The sequence below is a fragment of the Rhinolophus sinicus genome, chromosome 12 (genome assembly GCF_057876585.1).
Source record: "Rhinolophus sinicus isolate RSI-liver-muscle chromosome 12, RSI-T2T, whole genome shotgun sequence".
Taxonomy (NCBI): Eukaryota; Metazoa; Chordata; class Mammalia; order Chiroptera; family Rhinolophidae; genus Rhinolophus; species Rhinolophus sinicus.
Window position 1 is genome coordinate 41,511,494 of NC_142512.1, and position 14,575 is coordinate 41,526,068.

General features: G+C 50.8%; 1 protein-coding gene across 2 annotated transcripts; it reads left to right on the forward strand.

Moving 5' to 3' along the window:
- Positions 1–883: 883 nt before the first annotated feature.
- CD300LG (CD300 molecule like family member g) lies at positions 884–14,574 on the forward strand. 2 transcript variants are annotated; one of them, XM_088788950.1, is made up of 8 exons: positions 884–1,072; positions 2,010–2,342; positions 4,951–5,052; positions 5,797–6,085; positions 6,793–6,905; positions 8,159–8,211; positions 12,296–12,415; positions 12,884–14,574. In XM_088788950.1, the coding sequence occupies exons 1-8, from the start codon at positions 1,030–1,032 to the stop codon at positions 12,992–12,994; spliced, it is 1,164 nt and encodes a 387-aa protein (XP_088645076.1). In that variant the 5' UTR covers positions 884–1,029; the 3' UTR covers positions 12,995–14,574. The 2 variants fall into 2 exon arrangements, with proteins under 2 accessions (XP_088645076.1, XP_019607800.3); XM_019752241.3 differs by lacking the exons at positions 12,296–12,415; positions 12,884–14,574 and adding an exon at positions 10,538–11,122 and having other exon boundaries at positions 889–1,072.
- The last annotated feature ends 1 nt before the right edge of the window (position 14,575 follows it).

Below are 14,575 nucleotides of genomic sequence, written 5' to 3' on the forward strand. Positions count from 1 at the left end.
CCTGTAAGAACTTTGCAATTAAAAAAAAAAAAAAAGCCGACAGACCTCTTTTGGAAAACGATGTGTCAGGGCTCTCTCTCGTATGCGTGTTTGTTTTGTTCCTTTCAAGGAGGATTCAATTCCTCGGTGGGAAACTGCTAATTCACTTTTTTCGATGGGAAGACAACTCTGTGCAGGGGGAGACGAGCCTTGCAGCTCGGTCTGCAGATGGCTCCCTCTCGGCCCGCCCCTGCAGCTTCCCTCACCCCCGGTGCAACTTGCCTGCACCGCCGCTCGGTGGCCAAAGGGAGGTACTGCGCCCTCCGGGAGGCGATGGAGAAGGAGGGGAAGTGGGCACTGCCAGAGGGGCTCTAACCTCTGTACCACTGACCGCTTCGCAGTCTGGTGAAGCGTATGGGCCTCCTTTCAGAATAATAGTCTTTTAAATATATAAACTACATATGCTTAGAAGAAAACCAATAATATTGAAGTGGTTATCAAAATATTTATAGGTACATAATATAGGAATAAATGTGGTTCTTTATTAGCGCTTTAAATAATCAGTTTTAGTGGCAGGTTAATAATGATTTTCCAAGCAGTGAGGAGAGTACACGGTATTTTGAGCTCTCGGTGACAACCTGATGTGCTAGAATTTTATTGGTGACAAAGTCACAGGTCCTGGTAATACTTATAATAGACGGAAGATACTACTTACAGGTTAGTGCAAGTCAATATGTAATTCTTTTCCATCCAAATTCATGGACTCGCTGAACTTGACCCACAGACCCCCTGGAGTGTATGCCTGCAAGGGGCACGAGTTTAGGAGAAGCACTGGCGTGGGTTTTCAGGGTGGGGCGTGGGGGGAGGTAAGTGAAGGGAATGGCAGAGGCGTCTCCCTGGGCTGGGCGCCGAGGGGTGACCCGGACGGTCCCTCCCCTCCCTTCCTCATTTTGATCGCTCTCATCTGGAGGACGCTAAAGCCCCTGGCCGGGTGAGGAGTTCCCAGTTCCCGGCGAGTGCTCCCGCGTGTCCGCGTGTTCGGCGCCCACCATGAGACCCCTGGTCCTGCTGTGGAGCTGCCTCGTGCTTCCAGGTGAGATGGAGGCAGGGGGAGTAGTGGAGGGATGTGGGGCTCGGGTCCAACCTCGCCTTTTGGGTCTGCAGAGGGGAACTCCTAAACCTACAGTTCTTATCCCCACCGCGCCTGTGGCTCTTATCATTCCAGGCTTGCCCCCACCCCACTTGCCCTCCGCCTCCTCAGCCCTCAGAGGGGGCTGGCACTTGCTGGTTTTGAAACTCAGAGCCAGGTCTTCTCCCAGACCCGGGGTTCCAGCCTCTTCGTGGCTGAGTGGCTGTGAGAGAAGCTTTTCTTCTCTTGCTTTCATTTTCCTACTCTGCGCCAAGCCTAAAGGCAGACAAGACACCGCCTATACAGTTGCCACATTAAACTCAGCATATATTTCGTAAACTTCTGCTATATCGCTCACAACCTCCCTGAGAGGTAGAGCATTATCCTGTTTAATCAATTCGCAGACCTACATTTTTTTTTTTACCTTTTAACATAAAAAATCAGGATGCATCTTATAAGTGATGTCAATTATTCAATTGATGATGTTGTTTTTAGTGGTATATAAAATTATAGTGTATCTCACACATGATAGCATCATAAATTAAATGAACTAGGACATTGTCATCAGTTATAAATGAGAAAACTCAGAAGCCCAGAGAGGTCAAGCAATTTCTCTCCAAAGTCACACAGCTATCAAGTAGCAGTGCTGGGATTCAGACTCCAGGCTGTCTGAATCTAGAGCTTCCCCATCCACAATCTGCTAATACGCCAGGTTTAGGGAAGCAATTATATAGAAATATATATATTTCAACAGCTCTGTCCCAAGGTTCCCTGGTGGGGAAGGGGAGTACCAGCTCTGACAGGGCTGCCCCAGAAAGGGGTGACTGACGAAGACCTTCTGGTCTTGACCCTGGTACTTGAATCCAAGGAATTCCACCTTCCACCCTTGCTGTGGTTTCAGGTTATGGAGCCCTGGTGGGCCCGAAGGAGGTCAGAGAATTTGAAGGTGGTACTGTGTCCCTACAATGCACCTACAGGGAAGAGCTGAGGAAAAACAAGAAATACTGGTGCCGGAAGACTGGGCTCTTCCTCCTACGCTGCTCTGACGCTATCTACATAGACGATGGCCAGGAGAAGACAGAGGGCAGGGTGTCCATCCAAGATAGTCCCCAGGAACTCACGTTTCACGTGACCCTGACGAACCTCAGCGTGCAGGACACGGGGAAGTACTGGTGTGGTGTCAAAATGCTGGGCTTGGATGAGACTTTCCTGGTCTCTCTGATAGTCCTTCCAGGTAACAAATGTTTCTCTTTCCCTGGCTGGGGGCCAGGAGATGCAGAGGGGAAGAGGGAAGGGTGGGTAGGTGGTTAGTGGTGGACCCAGTTTTCCCATCACAAAGCGAGGTAATGACTCATGGGGCAGGGTCTCAAGGACTCGGTGAAATCACACAGGTCAAATGTGCACCAGCATTTGGGGCACAGACATTGCCGCATTGAGCCTCAGCTGTTCTTTCACTCTTGCTGCCCAAGGTCACAATCATAGTAGGTGGCAAAGCAGGATTAAACCCAGATCTGTCCAATTCCAGGCTCAGTTGCTCTGTGTCCAAATGTGGGAGAGATTGTCATGGGCGAGGGACGAGATGGACACAGAATACAAAAGACTCCCCCCCTCCCTGGAGTCAAGAGAGGTTCCTGAGGATGACTCAGGCGGGGCCCTAGTCACAACATCCGAGGCTCACTCCGCAGCATCGCCTAAGCCATGGCCACACTGGTCTCACCTGCCAGTGGCCTCAGCTCTCCCTTCTCACCTCCTCTTCCCCTGATCTTGAAGTCCTGAGAACAGGTATGAGGAGTGCAGAGGAGTTTGTTGAGCTCGGGGATCTTAGGGGGCTGAGGGTGGAGCCATGGGGCTCTGGCTGGGGAGGGAGGACCTCTCTGGGTGCCCAGAATCCCACCTGGACCAGCTGAGCCAAGGAGAAAGAATCCAGGGAGAGCCCAGGAGAGTGGCCAACCCATGTGCAGGTCAGTAAGGGTGACGTAGGTCTTTGTATCCCATTTCACAGATGGGAGACTGAGGCTCCAAGAGATAAAATGATTTGCCCAGGGTCTCATAGTAGGAAGTGGTGGAGCCAGGATCCAAAAGTAGGTCATTTCTGGCTTTGGCATTGGCTCTTAACTTCTCCTGGCCCCAGAGCTGGGACCCATTCCCATCCCCAGGCCCATCCCCACAGCTAGATCCCCATCTTCCATGGGTCTTTATTTTAATTCAAAGAAATAAACATAAACTCACCAAATAATAACAGCAGCATCAAAACCACATTGAACCAAATCACATTGTTTACAAGATTCTCTGATCTCTACATACCAATCCTTATCAACCATCAGACGTCATTTTTACCTGGTGGTGATCAATTTTACCTATATTTGAGGCTCTCCTGTTTTCATTCCTACTCTCATTTATAATAATTTATTTGTGTATAATATATGCATCATTATATTATCCTCCTGTATCAGACCTTGTTGGCCTCTCTCTGATGACAGTTGGGATATTGAAAATAAAGAAGACAAATGGCAGCAATGTGCTGGTGCATGTTTAACAACTGGCTGGAGAAGCCCTGATTTGTAGTGTTTGCCAATTTCTGTGGCATAAATGCCTCTGCTACCAATTTCCAGCCACCAACAGTTTAATAACCGGCTCACAAAATTCCTGAAAAGTCAAGAATTGGCTCTCGTGGAGCCAGTGTGAGCTGTCTCAGCTCATACTAAGTATGGCGAAGCATTAGAAGAATTTCTAGGAAGGTCAGGACAAGACAAGAGTGCCCAGTATCATTTCTTTTCTCCATCATTGCCTAGAGGCCCGAGGCAATGAAATATGACAGGATTGAGAAATATAAATACTGGAGAGAAAAAGAAAAATAGTCTTTATGTGCAGAAGACTTGATCATTTGATCAGAAAAGTTGGAGAAAAACTGACCTAGTGTTAGAATAGAGGGTGGTGGGGATAGGGAGAGAATCCAGGATGGTATGTAAGTCAGAAAGGAGGCAACAGATGGACCTGGGGAATTGGGGAGCTCAGTGGCTCCTGGGGGTTTGACCACACTCGGTTTATACCCACTGTGCTGAGCAGGGGTTGGCATTTTGCCCTTGAGGGATCCCATCCTAGTGGGGAAACCCATAAACAAGTTATTACCACATAATTGAGTATTAGTTCCACTGGCAATGTGCACAGGGTACTGTGGGTACACAAAGGAAAAAGGATTTGCACCTTCCGGGGTAGGTGTTATGGAGTTGACTTTTGAGCCAGCACTTGAAGGACAGAAAGAAGTGTGTTAGGCAGAGATGGAAAGAAAATGCATGGCACACAGTGGAACACGTCAAAGGCGTGGAGGCAGGCAGGAGGCTCGTTTCAAAGGCACTAGAGGGCAACTCTGTACGGCTGGCTCATGGGATGGAGAAGAGATGAAGTTGGCAAGGTGGGCTGAAGTCTGAGTTTAAAAGACCTTGAAAGGCACGAGAAAAAGTTTGAACTTCCGCTTATGGGCAGTGGGGAGCCATTGACTGTCCTGAAGCAGGGAGTGATGGGATCCAATATATAGTTTAGGGATAAAACTGACATCGGTGTGAAGGGTGGCATGGAAAGGGTAGGCTGGTGGGCAGTTGGGGGACAAGGGAAGCTGAAGGTCTAAGCCAAGAGGGAGCCAAGGGGACTGCAGGAAGGGAAGGCCAGTGATATGCTGGAATCTACCACCCATTTCTCCCTAGCAGCCGAGGAAGAAGATGGCGGTACTCTGAGGGGAAGTGGGGGGTGGGGGTGGGAAAGCTGCTGGCTGCTCCCAAGGCAGGGAATCTGGCTCAAAGCAGTGATCCTTGCCTCCCTGAGACCAGCCTCTCCCTTTCCCCTAGGTCCCTGCTGTTCTCCCTTCCCCACTCCTCCTTTCCAGCCTCTTGCTACAACAAGCCTCCAGTCCACCACCAATGCTTGGCAAACTCAGCTCCCAGAATTGAGTGAGTGTGTGGTTTTTCTGCCTCTCCTCCACCTCTTTGCAAAGAAACATCCAGTAAGAGCCTGCCTGGTGCCAGACACTGCATTTTATGACCCCCCACAGCCCGGGAGCCGGATAGTCAGCTAAAGGCTCAGCAGGATTAGGTCACACAGGAAGCTGCAAAGCCAGGAAGTGGACATTGCCTGACCCCACACAGCTCAGATCTGTGTGCTCCACCTAGGGTCCGAGGGGTGAGCAGGAGACGCTGGGCCTTTGGCCCTGACCTCTGAACCTGTCCCTTCCACCCTGCCCTGTTGACCCCATAGCTATTGAAAGAGACCGAGGCCTACTGAGGCATAGGTGCTGGGGGTGGGCATGTGATGCTATGAGGACTTTCAGGTGAGGGCAGAGGTGACAATTGGCCAGGACTATAGGGGCAGGGCAGGAAGGTATCTACTGAGGGGTCACTGGAATGGGTCATGGATGTGGGGATGAGGGTGTGCCCCTCCCCACAGACAACAGGCTTCAGGCACAAAAAGGGGCTGAAAACTGTGAACAAATATGGGGCATGCCTGTGATATGGCCTGCTTTCTCAAAACGGCTTCACCTAGGCCTCTGTTTGCTTCCTGGAATATCCTTTACCTAGGGATGTTCTGAGAAACTGGTCCCAGGGAGGGTAGAGGTTAGAGGTCAAGGGTCAGAGGTCTGGGGAAGCTAGGATTCCAGCGTCAGGAAAGGTGCTGAGACATTGCTTTTGGACTTGTAGCTTCTCCTGGTCTCCACTCGACAGTCACCGCAACCAAGCAGGGGAAGACAGAGGCTGAGGCCTTTCCGTTCCCAGAGACATCCCCATATGAGCATGCAGGAAACTCTCTATACACAGGAACCTCTCCATATGCAGGGTCCTCTCCTCACGCAGCGACCTCTCCAAATGAAGAGACCTCTCCTCACAAAGCAACCTCTCCTCATGCAGGGACCTCCAGCCCAGCACCATATCTGAATGCCACCTCAACAGAGGACAACAGACTTATCACCAGCAGCAGGTCCAAGTCTAGGTGAGCTCCAGAATACCAAGGTCACCTGTCAGGCCATCACCAAACCATAAAGGGCCTCTGTGCAAATAAGAACCGAACACTCCCTCCTCCAGGAGAGCAGCCTCTTGTCATAGCTGCAGCTAGAGGCACCTAGGGCAGGTTCAGCCCCCATTCCACCCCTCAGCAGGGCCCTTGAGCAGTGAACAACCTACACTCCAGGGGCCAGCAGCCCTGTTGCTGTGGACACGCAGGCCCATTCAAGGTGAAGGGTCCACTGGGGCCCTAGTCCCCACAGAGGACTCTCTCCAGGGGACAGCCCCCCGCCCCACAGGGGACAACCACCCCAGGCCAATAGTTTTTTCCTGTACACTTTGAACTGGGCCCCACGCCAAGCATGAGAATATGGAACCCAAAACAATTTGTTTTCTTATCCAACTGGAGTCCTAGCCTGAAGGATTGCTTCTTGGGGGTTTATATGTAACTGCAGTCAATTACTGCCATCCACGTAACTGTGGGCAAGTGCAGACCCAGCTGAAAGTGTCTCCTGGGGTTGGCGGTGGGGGCTGGGGTCCTTTCCATTGGGACTGACCAGATGTTTGGTCCCTGGTGCCCTCTGACCTCCTTGGGAAAAACAAGGGACATGGCTGGGACTCAAAACAAAGCCGTGGTGCACACCATGCCATTGATATCTGGTGACAGCCATTGGCCACCTTCTGTCTGGTCCACAGGACATCCCGCTCAGTGGTCCGAATCTTGGCGCCCGTCCTGGTGCTGCTGACCCTTCTGCTGGCCACAGGCCTGGCTGCCCTGGGCCGGTACATGCTCCAGTGCAGGAAGAAAGGTGAGCAAAGGTAGACTGAAGTGGTTGGGAGGCTCTCGGCTGGGAACCTCACTGAGACCTGCAGTCCTCCCACCACCGCAGAGAGACCTTGGGGCTCAGTGTGTCTGTCTGAGACATGGGTATCAGGAGTCCTGCTCCTCCCTTTTGAGGGAAACACAGGGCCATCAATAGTAGAAAAAAGTAATTCAAATGGGGCAGTGGGAGAATGGGGGCTCTTGGCTTGCTCATGGCTGTCCGAGCTCATCAGTCACTTCTCTCTCTATAATCTATCCCAGCAAATCCATGTCCAATCTCTTGTGTCAGGACTGACCACAGGGCGAAAGGCAAGGCTGAGCACTTGAATTTGAGCATAGCAGACATTGTGGCTCCACACCTGCCCCTGGGTCTCCAGAGTTGCTCAGCTTGTTTCGAGGCTTGGCTTCAAATCCCAGTGCTGCCACATTTTAGCTATGTAACCCTGCACAAGTCACCTAAGTTCCCTGAGCTCTGGCTTCTTCAGGTCACAGATATATGTCCAACAGAAATAGAATACAAGCCACATCTGTGGTTTAAAAATCTCTGATAATCATATGAAAAGAAGTAAAAAGAAATTAGTGAAGTTCATTTTAACTATATACTTCATTTAACACGATATAATTAAAACATGTGTTTGCATAGCCAGGAAGCAGTGGAGCCAGGAAGATGTGTGGGAAAACACTTTGCAAATTGGCAATGTTGTCCCTGCGCACTTATCCGTGGGGACACCCTGGACCTGCCTCCCAACTCCTCCCTGTGTGGCCCCAGGAAGAAATGTCAGCTTTGCCCATGTCCCCAGGTCCCCTCAGAGGAGTTGGGGCGGAGCACACAGTGTGGGAGCATTTCTGGTCACAACCTCAGAGCCTCTTGCCTCTCAAATTGTGGTCTCCAGTGACATAGTGGCCATGACATCGCTTGGGAGTCTGTTAGAAATACAGACTCTCAGGCCCCAACATACTGAATTAGAATCTGCATTTGACTAAAATTTCTCAGGGACCTTTACACACACTGAGGCTTAAGGAGCAACACAGAATTGCTTCCCCAGCTGGTTTCTGGCCCAAATGGAGAGAATTTCCATGTACTGATCTCAAAAGGCCATTGCCAAGGGGTTGAGCTGGAAGGGGCTTCTCTGCCCAACCTGCCTGCCCTGCTTAGTGGTGCAAGGGGACCAGTCCACCTCTGTGTGAGCAGCTGCAGGCTACTCCTGACTTCAAGGTGCTTCTCCTGGTCTCTTTCAGCTCAACAGGCCATGCAGACACAGAGGAACGAGAAGGTCTACCTCTCACACTTGGTAAGAAAGGAGGCAGGCCAAAACCCAAGCTAAGACCCCAGACCCCTCGGGGCTGGAATTCAGGATACCTGGGCCCCACCTCTGCATCTCCCTGTCTGGTGTTCCATGGCTGACCTCGAGGCAGGGATCACTTCCTGCTTTCCACTTCCCACACCCAGGTAATCGGAGAGACCAGCTCTCTGGCTGTGAGCTGACAGACTGCCCCTCCTCACCCTGACTTCCCTCCAGGGGCCAGGCAGGGCTCTTCCCCAGGCCCAGCACCCTCTTCCCAACCCCCTTTAGAATCAGAGAACATCAGAGCCGGATCCAGAGAGGGCCTTTGAGATCATCTAGTTCAGCCTTCCTCTAAGTTTGGTGTAAACCTTCTTTGCGAATACCTGGGGTTGGAGGGTGGTCAGGGGTGGGAGGTGTTAGAAATACACTATCCCAAATGAAACCTCAGGGTGAAGCCCAGGAACGTGAATTTTAAGCACCGCCCCCACCCCTCCCCACCAGGATTCTGACAGCACAGCAGATTATGACAACTATAGACTCTAGACTGCTTTTGCAGAAGAGGAAACGGAAGCCCAGAGAGGGTAAAAATCTTGCCTAAGATCATACAGCAGGTCGTGGCCCAAATAGAAAGCAGCAAGAGATATGTACTCCCATCTCCAGTCTTTCCAGAACACTAATGTTTTCTCTGAGCTTTCCTTGCCAGGCTGAGGGTGGTGCCCTGGGGCCAGGGGGCAGAGGGCCCATCTTCCTGGAGAAGGGAACTTGCCCTGAGGCTACCTGCTGCAAGGCCCTTCCCGATACCTGCAAAAAAGAGACCATCCCATCCCACACCAGCACTCCTATTTTATGAGGAAAGGACTATAGACTCACGGATTCAGGAAACTGAAGCCACCTGCCTCACTCACCCCCCCACCCCCCCACCCGGCCTCTCCTTCCTCAGCTGTTTACTGAGATGCCTTCACTCCGATTCCCTTGGACATGGGGGCAGGAAAGGGGTTGCTGTCGCCTTCTTTCCTGGCGCCAGTGAGGACAAAAGCCTCAGGTCCTATCTCTCTAGGGAGGGGCAGGGGCGGGAATAGGGTATTGGGCTTGGCTTAGGAAGCAGCTGTTGTCTCAGGAAGCTCTTCAAGGCCAAAGGTGGCAGAAAAGAGTGAGGGAAAGGTCCCGGAGACAGATGGGGAGAGAGGATCTGCCACTGGCCACCTTCAGGGCCCAGCCTCCTGGCTGTTTACCCTGGGGCTCAACCCCACCAACTCCAGAAGAGGGCCTGGGGTAGGAAGGAGAATGGAAGGTCTGTTGCTCAACTTCCTGCCTGAGCTCCTGCTGGTGTGGGATGGGACAGGAAAGGGCCCAAGGCCAGCTGTCAGAGGGGATGCGGGTGGAGCGGCCCCTTGTTGGGGGAAGGATGGAACAGGGTCTCCTGAGAGGGTCAGAGGCAAGACTCTGTGAACATAATCAGTTGAGAGCTTTTGCTCTTTTTTGGTTTCTCTGTAGTTTTCAGCCGAGTCTGGAAGTGAAATCGAAAGGGTTTGGGTGTTCTTTGCCCACATTCAGGTCAAAGACAAAAGACGACACTCTAATTACTCTGCCAGAGAGCCCCAGGGGGTGTAAAAACTCAGAGGGAAATGTTAGGGGTCAGATCAGCATTTTCCTTCCCAAGAGAGTGTGGGGACTAAAAAAAATTAGCCCCTCCATCTCCGAGTTCTTCTAGCAGGGCTAATACTCATATTAATAGATAGCTTAAAGGGAGAAAAATCAAATGTTTAAATACACGCTCATGGGGAATTCACATAGGCATGAAAATTCCAAAAACAGCAACATTGGGTATATAAGACATTTGAGACAAAGGAGAAAAAGGGAGGACAGGGTATTAGATTTCAGAAGTTAGAATGGGTGATTTACAGGTAGTTGCCAGAAGAGTGAAACATACTGTGGCAGGAAAAATTCTTGCTGGGCAACTCAGGCAATGGGGACACGGGTTATCTAGGTTAGCTAGGTAACAGGCGTGGAGTCATCCTGGCTAAATGCTACGGTGAAAAATCTTAAGGTGATTAAGCCAAGTCTTCCTCCTAAGGCAGTTTATTTGTCTGAATCTCTTGGGCCGGCAAGGGGGGAGGGCCAAAGGTTCTTTCTGAGTCTTATTTCTTAATAAACAGCTTAAAATCAATATCCCAAAAAGGGGTGGCAAAATTTGGTTCCCTTCAAGAGCGACTGCCGAAAGTGCTCCTTTTACTCTTTTCTTGAACACCTACTATGTGCCAGGGGCTTTACGTACATCATGAAATCTTTGTAACTCCTGCACAGCTAAGGTCTTATTCCCCTCTTCTTACAGAATCAGAAATAGAGGCTCAGAGAGGACAAGTAAGCTTCCCACAGCAACCCAGCCTGAAAGAGGCAGAACTGGCAAAACCAATCGTGGTCTGTAGGGCTGGCTGCTACACCGTGCCTCTCCGCCACCCCACACTGAAGTACAAGTGGTTGAAGAATGGAGCCAACTCCAAGCCCGACACTCTTCCCCCAAAATCAGGACAAAGCACCATCCTTGATCCATGAACACAGGACGGTCATGGACCCTGAATCCTGGAATAGCCCAACTGGGAGTGCTGGGATTAGGTCAGAACTTTACTGTCGAGTGCCTAAAAGCAGAGGCTCTTCCTATATATCTTGTATATTCTAGAACCCAGAAAATGCCCCTGCACCTGCTGGAACAGGCTGCTTGTCCAATGAGAGATGGAGACCTGCACCAGATGTGGGACAGTGGTCCTGGCTATTGCTTACGTGTATAGTTTGAGCTCTGCCTCATGAGGTTCTTTCCTCAAATTCAGTCACCCTTGAGTAGGGGACACTTGTGTGGCTGTTGGTGGTCAGAGGTCAGTAGTGGCTGGGCTTTGACCCAATCATAAAGCTGTTAACATGGGATTAATGGGAAATGGACCTGAGTCCGTTCAGGAGTTTTCTGGTTAATCCCAGCTCTGCCATGGCCTCATGACAGGCAGGGCTGGAGGGACAAGGGCCATGAGTGACAGCGCTTGTGAAATCTCCTTTCCCCTTCTCCTATTCCCTGTACCCTCAGACATTCACCCCTGTCCATACCCTGCAGCTAGGGTATTGAAAAAAGCAGGGGGTCCAGTGAGTAGACCGGGACATGGAGACAGAGAAGTGTATGACATGCTCTGCCAGGATAATACAGTAAAAGAGCTTGGGTCTGAGGTCAAATGGTCACAAGCTCAGTCACTCGCCAGTTGTGTGATGCTGGCAAGTTACGTCACCTGTCTGAACCTTGGTTTTCGCATCTGACAGGGTTGTAGTTAGGAAAGAGTGAGATGAGACACCCCATAGGTGTCCAGAAAATGGTAGCTCCTTTCTTCTAGCTGCTGCCTAAGCCAAGCCCATGGGACTCGCTGGCCAGGGTACCTCAGGTCAGCTCTGCCCTTGGGAGATTGGCTGAGGTCCTGGGTGGCTTCCGCCTGTGCTCTGCCCAACTGTTAGGACAAGGGAGCGGGAAGTGGAGGGACCTGCCATTCCAACCTGAGGATCCATGGGGGCAGCAGGGTCTGGGACAGGAGATGGGCTTCCCCACTCACTCTGGACCACCCACCCCTCTTCCCTGGGCCTCGGTTTCCTCGTCTGATCAGGGAGGGCTTACTCACACTGATAATCTCTGAAGATTCTTCCTGTGCTTTTTGTTTTTTGGTGAATCTTTTAGGTGCCCAACTTTGCTCTTTCTATTACAAAGAACCTACAGCCTGCAAGTTCTTTCTGCTTAAAGGCTAGAAATAACAATGATGAAAACGAATTAATCATTCCAGGAGTCCCCAGTTGTTGAATGATAAAACATTATCATTGATTTTCATTATAACCCTGAGGGAAAAATTCTTATCCCCATTTTATAGCTGAGGAAACTGAGACTCAGAGCGGTTAGGTGGCTTGCCTATGGTCACACTGAGACACAGGAAATTGGACCCCAAAACTGACTCCATACCAGCGTTCTTCCCCTTTCTCACCCCTCCTGCCTTTCCCTTCTCTGCCTGGGCTCACAGACCATCCCTGCTGCCAAGAACAGCCTGTTCTGACTGAGTCTTTGTTTTAGCCTCTGGGGAATGGCCTGGTCCCGGAATACGCGGTCATCAACCTCGCAGCACCCACAGGGCCTCGTGCCAGCCTGAAGTCCTCCGCCAGCCCCTACACGGACATCCAGTGCCTAAGCCAGGTGCAGACAGAAGGCCCTGGCTCCTCTCTGACAGTGCAAGGAAGTGGGGGAGGGTTCTTTGCTCAGCATCCACTCCCCCACACTCACCCACCTACCCCCTCGTAATCGCAGGTGTTGGCCATTTGGGATCCAGGACTCTTGACTTTACAACCTCCTTTCCCCCATCCAGAAAATTCTCAAATAGTTTGTTGGGAATTACAGCTTAAAGAGCTCTGGGCTGGTAGGATTCCAACATCTAAAGACAGAATGTGGCCTAAGCCATGAGTATGCTCCTTCAGGGAATGTATGGATGGAGGGTGGAGAGGTGAATCAAAGCCTGAGAATCCTGGAGAGGAGACACTGTTAGTTCCTGCGCCCCTTAGATGGACAGAGACCTGGAACTGTGAAAAAGCTGGGGTAGACCCAGCAGCTACCTGGAGACCCCCCGCAGCTGGGCTCTGCTTTCAACCCCCAATATTGTCCTTACAGACTTCAGAGGAAAAGGAAGCCTCTTTCCAGGACCCTGAGCATGACATGAGCCCAGGGCCTCCCCCTCACGTGTCTGAGGAGCTCAGCCTCTCCAAGTTCATTGCAGTCTAGCCACAGAGCCCCTTGAGACCAGGCTTGCTGTGAATCTGAGTGACTGGATTTCCATTCATTTGAGTAAGCTTTCTGGCTTTCACCTTGGCTTCAGAGTTCACCTGCTAGACTCCAGGGCGCCTCCCACCTTCCCCAGGCTCTCTTCCTGCGTCCCCCAGCCTGACCTGGAAGCCTCTGTCAGCCTGCAGTGGTAGCCTCCTCATTTCAACAGAGACTGGGACCTTCCCAATATGTTCACATCCCTGGGCAGGGCATGTAGCCGCTGGGCCCTCACCAGGGCCAGGCAGGGCTGAGGAGATCTGGCCTGGGTTCGTATCTGCTAGAGGCAATCCCCTGGGCCTGGGTGCCCAGCAATAGGCCTCTGTCTTTCCCCGCCAAACCCCACCTGCCCCGCCCTTCCTTCCAATCTCAAATTCAGCACCACTTTCTCCTGCATAAGGTGGAGAGAGGAGGAAACATGCTGGGGTTAGATTCTGATTTCCCAGCTCGGCTGTGACCCACCTGTATCCTAGTCCTTCAGGAAGCTTGTTAAAAATGTGATTCCTGGGCTCTACCAAGACCTACCAAAACCATTTCTGGGGCTGGGCCTAGGAATCTGCATGTCTCATAAGTGCCTGGTGATTCTAATACTCAAGTTGGAAAACCAGTGGGCCTATTGAACTCTCAGGTCCCTCCAGTTTAGAGTCTACATTTGGAGTATGGAGTGTTCCACCTGCCCCTGTAGGCGCTGCTCTGCCCCTAACACCGTGACCCAGCTGGGGCCTTTTCTGGGCCTGCCTGAATCCTGGCCCAGGGCAGGGCACACTGGAAGGCAAGGAGAAGTTGCCTTTCAGATCTCCTCCCAGCCCGGCTTTCATTCCAGGTTTTGGAAGGAGGGTGGAAAGAAAAGCTCGGCTCCTTCCTTGTCAAGAAAGGGTTAATTGCCTCTGGGTTCTGGTGGCTGGGGGTGGATGGGGTGGAGAAAACCACAGGTGCAAGTGTGTGTCTAAAATGTAAGAGGAAGGGGATAGAGTAAGAAACTAATGGGAACCTCAAGGTGACCCTAAGTCTGGCCCCCTGGAGAGGGGTAGGGTGGGGAGGTGGGTGGGGTGGTAGAACTATTTTTTTCTTTTTTTATGTTCTTTAAAAAGTGAAATGGGTCAAATATATGGTGATGGAAGGAGAACTGACTCTGGGTGGTGAACACACAATGGGATTTATAGATGATGTAATACAGAATTGTACACCTGAAATCTATGTAATTTTACTAACAATTGTCACCCCAATAAATTTAAAAAAAAAAGTGAAATGGGGGGTTTCCCAGTATACAAAATTCAGAAAGATGAAGGGAAAAAGAAAAGAAGTCACCCATAGTCTTACCACTACCCAGAGACCATCATTGTTGCATTTTGCTGTATTTCCTTCCACTCTTTTTTTCTCCACATCATTTGCTGATGTTCTTTTACAAAGTATTTTGTATATACTGGTACAACTTCATATCCTGCTTTTCCCACTTAGTTAATATATCGTAAGCATTTCTCCGTGTTTTTACAAACCTTTTATAAATAAAATGTTTATCAGCTGTGTACTTTTCATCATTAT

Coding starts and splice junctions, on each gene's coding strand:
- CD300LG (XM_088788950.1), top strand. CDS start 1,030: ATGAGACCCCTGGTCCTGCTGTGGAGCTGCCTCGTGCTTCCAG. Junction 1,073..2,009: donor GAGCTGCCTCGTGCTTCCAG/GTGAGATGGAGG, acceptor CTGTGGTTTCAG/GTTATGGAGCCCTGGTGGGC. Junction 2,343..4,950: donor CTCTCTGATAGTCCTTCCAG/GTAACAAATGTT, acceptor CCTTTCCCCTAG/GTCCCTGCTGTTCTCCCTTC.